Genomic DNA, 13668 nt, shown 5'->3' with positions numbered 1-13668 from the left:
ACTTAAAACGCCATGATTTTAAGTGAAGATATTAAAGGATCACTAAAAACCAAAGGCATTAGTTTCTCCATATGCATAAAATACACACTATAACACCACGAATCTTCCTAAATCTCAGGGACACTGAATCAGTTTTATCCACATGTGATTTGATTTTTTTCCTTTCAGTCAGAGACAACTGAAAAGTATATTCAGCTACTTTCAATGGATAAAAGCAGAAAAGAATTCAATTGCTTACCTACTGATTTAATTCCTTCAAAAAATTGTATGAAACATAAAAAAACAGGCATATGGGGATTTATAGCTTGACTGTGCATAAATACTTGACACTGAAAGAAATCACCTGTATCAATGATGTTGAAAATAAAAATCTATTTTCAGAATAAAGTCTAAAGTTCTGAACCAATAGGCGATACGGTATTTCCAAGAAATCAATTTCCTTTAAAATAAAGTTCTTAGCAAACGGAAAACATTACATAATGACTGGGGAAAGACATGAATTTCTATATGAACATTATTAACTATTTTAAGTAATATTAATTAAAGCCAGTTAAAAATGAAATGATTATCGATGTTACCTATTTTTTCCATTTTTATATGACTACCATGAGGCTTTTTTTTTTTTTTTTTTTTTTTTACAGTACTAGCCTACTTGGGTTTGTACAATCATAACCAGGAGAGAACAAAATACAATTATTTTTAAAACACTCCAGCCAGAAAATTAAAAATATTAAAATATGTGATCAAAGATGCTGGTAGAAAATAAATGCAATGTTTTATTTAGAAATCCCTTAGGGGATTTCCATCTTAGGAAATTTTAGCATACAGTATTGATCCTTTTGCCATAATATGGTCAGCATAGTAAATCAAGTGTTTGGGACTGTTTGCATGGTACATGGAAATCTAGATAAAAGTATGTTACTGTTGTAACCATTTTAATAGTTTGCGTAGGTCTGAGCCCACAGAGCAGGCTTGGGTGGGCTCAACCAGCTTATGTGACAAAAGTACAGTATCTCTTTGTTAAGTGGCTCTTCACAAACCTGTCAGTCAACCCAGAGTCTTGCTGCACCAATTAACCACACTACTCCCTAGAAAAGTTTATGTTTTAAATTTCACACACCGAAGCCTAAAAGAGTTAAACATTAAAGAACAAGGACCGAATCCAATTCTCTACCTCAGAAAAAGGAGTATTAAAAATGCTTTGTTTTACATAAGAGTAAATTTGTGATTCACTGTACATTTTTCAAAGTTATGTGTGTGAAAGACTGTAAAAGAAATCTGAGAGTACTACTTATATACATGTTTCCTATTATTGAACAGTTCACTATAAATGGAAATCCACGTAAATATACTGACAGTAAAATAAATTAAGCTTAAAAATAAAACTTATATAACAACATAAAAAAAAGTCAGATTTTGAGACTTGCTATAAACCATAATTTGAGGATTTTAGCATCAAAAGCTTGCCTGAAGTTAGTTACATCAAAATTCCCCTACTGAAGAGACGGACCTGAACATAAATTAAGAAGGACCAAAATATACATGCTGTTCCAGTGACAAGTCAATCTGGGAATACGAAAAGCTCTTACAAGTTTTGACATTTATCCTAGAAATATTTTATAGTTTGAAAAACACTTAGTAAACAAGAAAATAGTTGCATCAGAATATAATACGTTGGCCAGCAATAATTGGTATTGAAGTAAAAAAAGCAGCACAGGAAAGACAACTTACAGAATACTAAGCACTCATATCACAGAGAAAAAAAGTTCCATTCTAGAAGAGGAAAAACTGTTATGGCTCAGTGACGAATGTTAAACTACCAGAATTTAAAAATGAAAGAAACAGTACCCAAACCATCATTTTGAAACTATTATTCTGATTTTGAATTTTAATTTTTATTCTTTCTCTAGTCTTGTCTAGAAATCTGCAGTTTCAATATTATCTGCTTTTCCCACACTCCCACACTCTCTAGAATACTACTGTGTGCTTAGCACAGCACTAGAAGATAACATCTTCAGCATCAATTGTGTGATCATTCTTCCCAGCTGAAGACACGGTTTTAACCCAACAGAACCTGAACTGGGCAGGCTGGATTTTATAAGCCATTTGCTGTACCCACCAAAGAGAGAGATTGAATCCAGTATCCACTTTAGTGGTCAATGTGAGTAGGGACATGACTCAGAAGTGCAAAGTGGCCACGTCCCAGAATAGAGTCAGGCTTAAGGTGAAGGGACAAGGGGATTAAATTGTGGATCCTGCTCTTACTGTGTGACCTAGAGGAAAGTACCTAATCTCACTAAGTTTCAGTTTTCCCACTTGCAAAATTCAGAGCAGTAGTATCTATGTTAACAGCATTATACAGAACAAATGAAATAACATATAAAGTACCTGGCATGAGTGCCATGTGCTCCAAGTCCTGGTTTTAAACCTTGACGAAAGTGCATACATTCAAATATTATATCATCTCTATTTTAAGAAAGAAAAAAGATAGATATATACACTGGAGCTCGATATGCATGTGCTGGAGGCAGGTAGAGAGGTAAGGTGGGAGGGAAAGACCATCTATTCCCATAATTTATGTTCCTTAGATTCTAAAGAAAAAATACCAATACATTTGGTTCAACTCAATGTCAGAGGATAGAAAAAAGAATAGACATTCTTTCCACCTTCACTGAATCAAATCTAAAAGAGGGTCACACCAAGTTACAGTCAATGCTGAAATCCAAAAAGTTCTTAAACGTTTTTAAAATTGTTTTCATATATAAATTTGATGGCAAACACATAGCACAGGGAGATCAGCTCGGTGCTTTGTGACCACCTAGAGGAGTGGGACAGGGAAGGTGGGAGGCAGGGAGACGCAAGAGGGAAGAGATATGGGGATATATGTATATGTATAGCTGATTCACTTTGTTATAAAGCAGAAACTAACACACCATTTTAAAGCAATTATACTCCAATAAAGATGTTAAAAAAAAAAAAATTTGATGGCAAAATGAGTCCTAAGCTTGAACTGGCTAGGGGCTTTATAGTCATTCTAAATATTGAGCATAAATATTCATGTACTGTAAGTTTCATTATGTGGTAAGGTCCCAAATCCCACTGGTAATGTGATATAATGTATGACAAACAGCAGTAGCTTCTGAAAATACAAAGTAATCAAAATGCCTAAACACATGTAGCCCAAGAATTTCAGAGAAGGGAATCTGAATAATCTCTGCTTAAGGAAAAAAGGGAGAACAGCTATACAAAGAGGTAAACTAACGTAGAAAAATTTATAATTAAGAATTAATTTTCTATCCTTCTTAGATTAGTATTTGCTTAGCACCCTTGAATATCCTATAATACAGAAACAACCACACTACTTACATCATTGAGTTCTTGGAGAAGCAAGAGATAATCTATATTAAATGCTTTAAACAATGCCTGGCACAAAGTAAGTACCCAGTGAATGCTGTGTCATACAAGTGCCTAGAAATATACTTTGAACATTTACATGGAAAACGCAAACAGGTGAGTAGATAGCTCAGACAGGTAGCCTGCTATATACCATACTCTATTTTAGAATTTTATTTTTAAAAATCTAAGAGTTTCCCTTTTCCTATGCCCGGAATTGTTTCTACTATGAGGCCTCAGAGACAGTATTAGTTCAAGTCATGGAGGCAGGTAGCAACCCCAGCTGAGCCAACAAACATTTGAAACTGACCGCGTGGAAAGACGTGAAGCTCTAAATACAATAAAAGATATTATTTAGGAAAAAACATCAACTATTAAAGACTGGAGAGTAGCCTAGAAGAATGCTTCTGGAAATTAATGTACAAACTAATGAGCCAGAGTTTTCGTTAAAACGCAGATTCTGACTTAACGTGTCAGGGCCAGACATTCTGCGTTCAAGTTCTCTGGTAATCACAACACTACTGGTCTAGAAACCCAAACAGAGTAGGAAGGCACCACAGCAGTGGTCCTCAAAGGGTGTGAGCAACATCAGAATCTCTTGGGAAGTTAATAGAAATGCAAATCTGAAAGAACATAAGGAGACTCTTCTCTAAATCAGCTGTTTACATCCAGACCGATTACTTTCCCTAAGAATAAAAATAGAATACTTTTTAAATACTTGACAAGTAGCATACTAGAACATGTTACCTAAACAAAACAATTTCTCTCTGCAAACAATTTCTAAAACTAAAGCCCCCTGCAATTATACTTAAAATGTAGGCTTTTACATGATAAGAAGCCTGTTCTTGATAATACATAGGCAAAGTACTGAGATATGTAGCATCCTCACTTGAACTACCTGCCAACTTTTCACAAAATGGCTCACTTCCATTTTACCTAGGTCATGGAGATATGAGTTTATAAAGAAACCAGACTGAGTTTTAAATTTCCTTGTGCTGAGAATATAGCCAACTACAACATGGTTTAGGCAACTTCTCCAGAGTAATGTTTATACATAGCCTGGCTCATATGTAAATATATGTCAACATTTTGATTTATAGCTATAGATGATCTGTTTACATACACAGATACACATATTAAAGTAAATTAATGTACTTTAACAAATACAGAATGTTATGAACAGAGAAAAGATTTCAGTTTTCTGAACGTGAAGCCAATTGATTGTTAAATAGGCTTTCCATAAAATAAAATAAAAACTGTTGCCCTCACAATTCCCATTCAGTATTTCTTTCAACTTCAATCAACATCTGAATTTACAAGGTCACTTCTCAGTCGCTATCTGAGTACATCGTTCTGTCCTTAACATATTTTTGAAGGAGTAAATTACAAATGGATTGTAAAGCACCACACTTGCTTAGGCACTGGGGGTGGACCCCTCTGATTTTGGCTAGGACCATGTATACATACAACAGTGGTGATGTCAGGAGACATTTGATGGTCAGAGCAGGGGAGGGGAGGGAGGGAAGAGTGCTTCTGGTATCTAGTGAGTAGAGGCCAGGCAACTTTTAGGATGCACAAAACAGTCCCCAGAGCAAAGAATTACCTGGCCTAAGATGCCAATAGTGCCAAGGTTAAGAAACTGTGATTTGAACTGTGGAGGTTGCAAAAGTACAGAATGAATGTCCCTTGTGCATCATCATTACATTTCTAGCACGGTGTCAAGCACAGGGATAAATATTTGTTGATTATGAAATAAAGTACTTCTGTGTAGCTGAGATCTTAGAGTCAGAGATGAAAAGAATGAGAAAGGGGTTATTACATATATAATATCTAAAATTACAAAACAAAATTGCAGTCATTGTCAGAACTAAAAGGAATTAAAAATCATTCAGCCCAATTTCTCTATTTCAGAAAATTTTTTTTCTCATGCAAAAGATGCTGTCTAATGTACTGATATGGCAGTGTTGGGAGGGGGTAGACAGTCCTCTGAATAAATAAAAACGAAATATAATCTATTTATAAATTAAAATATCAGTTTTCACTTCTAATAGTGTCAATGTCACCTACGTTTCTCAAATTAATAAAGTATTTCCTTTATAAAAGCTAAAACCAATGTTACATAAATCATAATAAGTGATACTTCAAAGCAGGAAACAAAATAAATGTAATTATTTTGCAAAAACACAACTCACAGACCTCCGTGGCCTACAGCATTTATACTTCTGAGAATTCTGGGCTTTAAAATGTCATGAGAAATTCTCAACTGGCTTACGTTTTTGAAACATAGGAACTGACAGTCATAAGGCCAAACATACCCTTAATAATCGATTCAGCTGCATACAGATCTCGTTTGTAGGTCACCTAGAGGACAGATAAACTTCATTAGACTTAACAGAGTAGGAAGGAATGTGAAAGCAATAAAATTATGCCCCCAAGGAAATTCTTGATTTTGGAGAAACTATAAACACATAATACTGACAATTTTTAAATTACAACACATCAGTTTATTCAGAAAAAATATATATTGTTTCTACAAATGGTTGAAGATTTGTTTTTAAATCTTTAAGTAAATTGGGACGTTATATGGCAGTGGTTACCAAAGTCTTATTAATATAAGTATTATATCAAAGAAAATGTGGTAGCATTTAAATAAAAGTATTAGAATTATTGTTTAATAGTAGGTTTTATGTTGGAAGGAAAGAAGGAAAAGTATATATTAAAAAAATTACCAAATTGCATTTTCAGTTGAAATGAGATACTTCTGAAAGACCAATTCACATTGAGGGTCTTCATTCTGAATTGAGTTTATCTGTATACTTCCAGATAAGGTTCACCTTTTTAAGATTTTTATTAATACATAACTGATAGAAAGAGCCTGGAGGGCACCACCACGTATATAAGAACAATCATGATCTTTGCTTAAGAACATACAGCCTCCTTGCAATAACCTATTCCTTGTAATATACCCTGCATGGTCCTACAACAGATAGTTCCCAGAGTACATCCAGTGAGCTCAGGTACAGAACATGTCAAGCGCATGGCACTGCAGAATCACTTTTCCTACATCACAGAACTGAAGAACATAGTAAATAATCAAATATGTTAATAAGTACTATAAGGTCTTAGGAGCTTATCATTCACGTGTTCAGATGATTTATGATGCAAATGGTCTAAAAACCCACTTTGAGAAATACTCACTAATTAATACCCTTCCCTGTCTATAATTTGGACTATTTTCCTCGAGATTATAGCCTAACTAAACTTGTACAGAAACTTTGTTCAGGTAAGTGGCTCAGGGCACTTCTACCCAAAATAGGTTTCCCTGCTATGCCTGTATCCTGGCAGGTAACCCTGGTCTAAAACTATACCTTACAATCCAGAATTAATGTAGCAGCTAACCTGTAAGACAGATGGAAATTTCCTCAAGCACTCGACCAATCTATTAAAATCAAATATGACATTGTTAAATTATGTCTAAAACAAGCACATGTGAACCAAAACTAGTACTATAGTTACTGACCCAAAATGCAGTTCTCTTATCTGGGGAAAAAAGTAGAAAACAGACACTTAAAGCTTCAGACTATGCATTTTACCAAATTAAAGAATGTATTGACCTCATTCACTCATTCAATACATATTTATCAAATAACTACCACGTTGTACATCCTGCTCTAAGGGCTGGAATAGAGCAATGAAAACAGTGAGCAAAACTCAACCTGTAGAAACATTTTAGAGGACAAATTTCTTTTATAAGAATTGAATAAAACACATTTGTTTCGGGCTTCCCTGGTAGCACAGTGGTTGGGAATCTGCCTGCCAATGGGAATCCACCTGCCAATGCAGGGGACACGGTTTTGAGCCCCGGTCCGGTAAGTTCCCACATGCTGCGGGGCAACTAAGTCTGCAAGTCACAAGTACCGAAGCCCGTGCTCCACAAAAAGAGAAGCCACTGCAATGAGAAGCCCAAACACCGCAAGGAAGAGTAGCCCCTGCTCTCGGCAACTGGAGAAAGCCCACGCACAGCAACGAAGACCCAAAGCAGCCATAAATAAATAAATAAATATTTATTTTACCAAATAAAGACAAGACAAGGCTGCGGAGCTCAAGACAGACAGGAAGCAGAGACCCTCAAGGCCTAGAGCAGAGCCACATGGGGGCTTCGGGGGCAATAGAAAAGGCTGGAAAATCGGGGCTCCCACAACACAAACCCACACACGCACCTGTGGTAGAGGCTTCCAGTCATGTCAGTTACATCCACTCTTTCTTTTAAATGCCTCTGAACACCTTCTAACCCCCGGCCTTCGGACAGGCAATGGGGACACAGCTACCTCTCGTGGTATTAAATATTAATATTAAATATTTAAATATTAAAAAAACACATTTGTTTCCATGAAAACCCAAAGTTAACTAGATATCTGAAATCATCACTCAGTATTTGCAATTTAAGTGAGAAAAGCCTTTTTTTCCTATAACTGTCTGCTATGTAAGGTAAACTCAAATCAGAAATTAACAGGAAGATGCCTAATTACCATAGCTGATTTTTTATTCCTTCCTGCTTTGAGAGATAAAACCGCATTCCAAATTTAAATAGAATAATTGTGAAAGTACCTTATTCTTTTTTCCAAATAAATCTATCTTAACAATGGGTTTTTTTAATGAAAAAAATTTGGTCTCAAATACTAAAATGATTTTTCTAGCATATTTGCAAGACAGTATTTTTGCATTGGAATCAGTCTTATGAATAAAATACATGAATTATTACCTAAAGGTCCTTTCTACACTAATATTAAATAAGTAATTGTATAAACAAGAAAGACATCAAAATTTGAATTGTGACCTCTGCAGTGAAAGCGCAGAGTCCCAACCACTGGACCTCCAGGGAATTCCCCTAAAATTCATCTTTTTGCCTACATTTTCTTGTTGGCTGTGGATACATACTATACACAGATTAAAGTCTTTGATGTTTATTTAATATTTTCTACATAAAGCCTTATTGAAAACCTCAACTATACTTCTCAACAAACACTGATTTAAGGAAAATAAACTACAAAATATTTCTGACAAACTTATAAAGTACTGTGTTGAAAAACAGCCTTCTGTTTTTCTAAATAAAACAGCTGCCAAATTTCAAAGGGAAGAGTACTGAAAATGTTTTAATTCTGAATTGATGACTCTTTCTATCAAGCTTTTACAGTAATATGGAGTGTCCTTTCCTTATTTTTAATTTTATGAAAAGTTTAATCATCAGTTTTGAGATTGATTTTCTTCTGTAAGCATGATCTGCAGGTTTTCTTTGACCTTGCATAATACCTCAGTATGGAAAACAGTTACTTAAAAAAAAAAAAAAAAAAAATCAGCCCTAGTGATAGAAGAGCCTCAATCCTCTGATTCACTGGACTGTGCTCCTTAGAGCTCAGGGGCCACCGGAAGACCAGTGTGGAAGCTCTGCGCAGCTGACGCTCAGAGCCCCCCAGCTGCTACTCACCTAGTTTAGCTCAGTTTTTGCCTGTTTTGTTTCACTGTGCTTCTGTGCAATATTTCGTCTAAGTATTTAGCTTTAAAAATATTTATGCTCAGTGGAAGAGAAACCTGAAACTGAGAGCCACAGAGATAGTTGCCTTTAACTCCTAGGCCAGAGCACTCTCAGCTACCTCAAGGTGCGTTCCACAGACACTATGGTACCTGCTTTGTCTTGCTCTGTGTTGACAATATGGGAAATTAAGGAGACTTCTCAGAGCCAAGTCCACTTGGCCACCATCTTACATAAATCAGACTACACTTAATGTTCTTCCATCTTTCACCTCATAAGAAAATGAGTATGTACTCCAATAATTAGAATAAAGCCAGAAGATCTTAAATTTCGAAGACAGATACAAATTTAGATTTGGATGGGGATATTATATTGATTTCCATTTCATCAATTATGTCTGTCTAGAAAATGTTCTTTCCTCTAGACTGGATAACTAGATGAAAACCTCTGAAAAGACACAATTTCACCACACTGTATTTTTGAGGTTAAAAAGAAAAAAGTGAGACTTTTTGTTTTTAACAAAGATGCTAGAACACTTGAATCTAAAACAAGTAATTCCCATCAAAAGAAATCCTCAAAAGTCAGTCATTCCAATAATGTTGTGATGACACATCAATGTCTTCTAAAGAAGCATTTTCAGACAATGGAATACAGTTAAATTTCTTCAATAACTTATTATGAATCTTTTATGCCTTGAAGACAGTTTTAACACTTAGAAACAAGAAGTTTGTTCAATTAGGTCTGTGTAGTATAGTAAGTGACCAACTCTTTATATTGGGACAAAAATATGGTACAACTATAAATTAAAGGAATGGAGACTAAATGTAGTCTCCTCTTATATAGACTAAATGAAATTTCTCTAAAATAAGGGTATGTTCAGTAAGGGCTGGCTAGGCACAACCACTCAGGCAGAGCTTAAGAGCCAACCCCTATTATCAGGAGTCGGTCCTGTATTCTTCTGTGGTTGGTCGCTCTTAGGGAGGGTAAAAGGAGGGAGAAGAAGGGGGCTTTGCTCATTCACAAGGATGTCCTCTACCCTGCATGGTGATCTGAAAAAACTGATGTTTCCTCTAAACCCAGAGGAGCTACTGCAGGAAGGCTGGCCTCAACTGTAAATGCTGACTTTTTGCATTTACTTCTATTTTTTTTAAAAGTATGTAAAATATAAAATAATAGTCCTCCTGGGATTTCTAGCAGCAGATGAAATAACAGTCCTACATGTGGTCATGAGAAATTTCTAGTCATTCTTCCCAGCACCAGGGGTGAACTCCCTCACTTTCTGAGGGATAGGGGAAGGTGTCCTGGCTCTGTATTTCAGAATCCTCCTTTGCCTTATTGTTTTGTGGTAGTGAAAATTCTCTTGAAATATGCACTCTCTTCACTGTGCACTCTTCACTGTGTCAGATTTCTGAATCATGTTCCAGGTATTTGGCCTGCCACCCAAGTTCAATGCCAGTTTTAGCATAATTGTACTAAATCTTCTTTCAACTCTGAGTTGTAAAAAGTTGTACCATCGTTGGAATTAGTATTGAATTAGAACACTTATTTCAATGTGCAGATTCCATTGCTTTGGTTTAAACAGCAATGGTAATACTCTTTATCCATGCAAAATAAAACCATAAAGTTAAGTTAAAAGCTTATACTAAAGACAACTCATACAGTATCATCAAAAAGCTAAATAGGACTAAACGAACAGCCAGTAAATATCAAAAATATTTTTTAAAGGTAGAGGATGATGAGACAGGAGGCAGAAGAGGGAAATAGGGAACCTGAAACAACTATATCATTTGCACTCAAAATAACTTCCCCTCAATCACAGAAGAAATTTGACACCTTAAACAGACCTCAAAACTGCAATTTGAAAGACTTTTTGCCCAATTCACTGCATTACATGCCCTTTTAGAATCCAAGACCCTGGTAAGGCACATCATTATTCAAACATTCTAAGAGCAGGGCTTCCCCACTCCGGCCCAGTTCGGAAAGTGATACTATGAAAATGATCCCTCTGGGCCTAACAGGATATCACCTTTTGGCATGTGTATTAGTTTCCTAGGGCTGACATAACAATGTACCACAAACTGGACATCTTCAAAAAGGAACATATCCTCTCACAGTACTGGAGGCTAGAAGTGTGAAATCCAGGTATCAGCAGGGCCACTGCCCACTCCGAAGGCTTTAGAGAAGAATCCTTCCCCACCTCTTCCCTGTTTCCTGGGGTTGCCAGCGATCCCTCACTTTTCCTTTACTTGTCGATGCATCACTCCAATTTCTATCTCTATTGTCGTTGGCATTCTCCACCTATCTGTATGTGAATCTTTTCTCCTATTCCTACAGATCCGATTTAGGGACTCTTCTTTACCAATCTGACCTCATCTTAACTTGATCATATCTGCAAACCCTCTTTTCAAACAACAGTGTTTATTCACAAGTGCCAGGGGCTAGGACTTGAACATATCTTCTGTGGTGGGATGCAATTCAACCCACAACAGCATTATGAAATGACTCAGGAGGAGAATGAATAGAAGCACTTGGAAAGGCCAACCACAGTTCAGTGCCCTGACATTTGTTGCACATAAAAGGGAAGCAGAGCGCCAAGATGTAAGGACCAAAACCGTGACACTGTATTGCTGGTGGAAGCACTGCAATGTGAGATTTCACTCAAAAATACTGAAATACATTTGTGAAGACAGAGTGTAAAATTCAAAGAAGAGCAGTGTGCTGCTTTCCTTTCACCTGCAGACCTGAGGGTACTTTACAAGTTTAAAGAAGGCTCAGAATACCCACAAGAAGTAGATACTCACACAGCCTAAAACATCAGCAATGAGGCCAGAGAGTGCTGACATGTTAGTAGCAATAAAATGTCTTGAATTTTTACTTTTTTTTTTTTTTTTTTCAACATAGTCTGCAAATTAAGTCTAGCAGGTCTATGGTGACATGGGTCAGGATCTTTAACAAAATACCTAATTGGTTACTATCAAAATCCTCCCAATTGATATGCATATCACCATCTGAGCCATATATAGAAAAGGAGAAACAAAATGAATAAAAGCTTTGCCTTCTGGGTTGATGATATTCGGATACTCTTAAAAGAGCAATAAGACTGCATTAATTTACTCCACCGGGCAATAATTCAGGCATGTCAATATTTTGTAATCTTAGAACAATTTAAGTATGTATGAGAAAATCTTAGCATGCAGCAAGGCCCACCACGTGACTTACAAAATACCTAATCAACACATAGGGCTTTTTGTTTTCTTTTTATGTCAATGAGGAAGTATGCTTTTAGATTCATATAATCTCAGAATTAGGATGAATGTTTTCTAACCAGATTTAGAGGGATGCTTTATAAAGATTTCATCCAACATTTCAAAAGCAGCAATACTTATTCAAAACTATGATATGACCCTACAATTCTTTTTCAGAATACACTGCTCAATTCAACCTATTTCTACCCAATCAAACACAGGAGAGTCACGCTGTAAAGCACTCCTGCTGCAACAGGAAGCTGAACTATGATCGTGCAACAACCACTTCATTCCTCCTAAAGAAAGAAGTTTGCCATAAAGGCAGTCAAACCTTACCACAGGAAAGAGCACAGTTCCTCTTAGGAGCAGGTGAGTGGTTCTAGCCACCAGCCCCACTGGGTCAAAACTGGCAGATATGTGTTTCAACCCAGTTAAGTTGGAGCTACCACCCCAAGGCCTGTGAGGAAACGTTGTTATTTTGGAAAGCAGAGTTGCACTCTCAATCCAGTTGAAGGTAAGGCTACAGAGTAAAAGATTATAGGTAAAGAACGCACACAAAAATTGTGAATAAAAGAATCTTATTGGCTAAAATGGAATTTGTTTGAATAAATTATCCCAGCGTGAGTTTTCTTGCAACCGAGCAATAGAAATGATACCATATTTGATGGTTCAGAAAACCTAGTGAGACTCAACACCTTTTATGTATGCATATACACATACACCTTTATTCCTGGAAATACTGTTTCAATATGAAACCAAATACTTTCATACTTCTCTATCTTCTAAAGCACCTGGAAATTGTCTGTACTTGTAGACAATACATCTTCAGGAATGACACACCAAAACAGAGCTAAGTACCAACTCCCTTACCTTCCAGAGGTCAGGAGATCCTTCTATAAGTTTGGCTTTGATGTGACAGTATTTTAGAGCCAAATGCAAACACTCAGTTCCAAATTCCAAGTCATAGTCACTACACTGTGTAGGAAGAAAAAAGAATTAACAAGTTGAAATATAATTTTAAATAAACTAATCTTTTAATTTCATAATCAACTGTACATGGAAAAGAGCCCAGAAAACTCACAAACTCTTTAATTAGCTACTGATTAATCAGGTACATTAATCCTCCCCATGCCCTAAAAGCCAAATGAAACAAATAGAAAACAAGGATGTTGCAATCAGAAGAGTTTTTAACTTCCTGAATAGTCTCAGGTGTCAGATAAATATAATACTTCATTTCCTTTGCTCAAAAACTACATTTCCAAACACATTTGTGAAATGCCTCAAGGTATGACCGAGGATTACCGTATCAGATTTGATTTAACAAATATAGGTATCCATAAAACTCCAAACCCCTTAGCTCATATTTATACCGCTTTCTCATTAATTGGTATTTTAAATATCAATATATCCTTTTTAGAGGATATATTTTGATTCTAAACATGGCAATATTTCAGTCTTTCATTATGAGAAAAAATGTAAACGCCCATTAGATTTTAGTAA

At 36.0% G+C, this 13668-nt stretch overlaps 1 protein-coding gene across 3 annotated transcripts in view; it reads right to left on the bottom strand.

The window, feature by feature from the left end:
- The window catches only part of CRPPA (CDP-L-ribitol pyrophosphorylase A), a 296085-nt gene that overhangs the window by 191991 nt on the left and 90426 nt on the right, over positions 1-13668 (bottom strand). For 2 of the 3 annotated variants that reach the window (XM_065884349.1, XM_065884351.1), the window contains 2 exons: positions 13039-13143; positions 5709-5754 (listed from right to left, as the gene is read on the bottom strand). In XM_065884349.1, the coding sequence (XP_065740421.1) occupies positions 5709-5754; positions 13039-13143 (151 nt within the window). The remainder of the gene's footprint in view (positions 1-5708; positions 5755-13038; positions 13144-13668) is intronic. The other variant, XM_065884350.1, reaches the window with a different exon arrangement.

This window comes from Phocoena phocoena, chromosome 9, assembly GCF_963924675.1.
Source record: "Phocoena phocoena chromosome 9, mPhoPho1.1, whole genome shotgun sequence".
NCBI classification, from domain to species: domain Eukaryota; kingdom Metazoa; phylum Chordata; class Mammalia; order Artiodactyla; family Phocoenidae; genus Phocoena; species Phocoena phocoena.
This window is presented reverse-complemented; position numbering and strand designations above follow the sequence as displayed.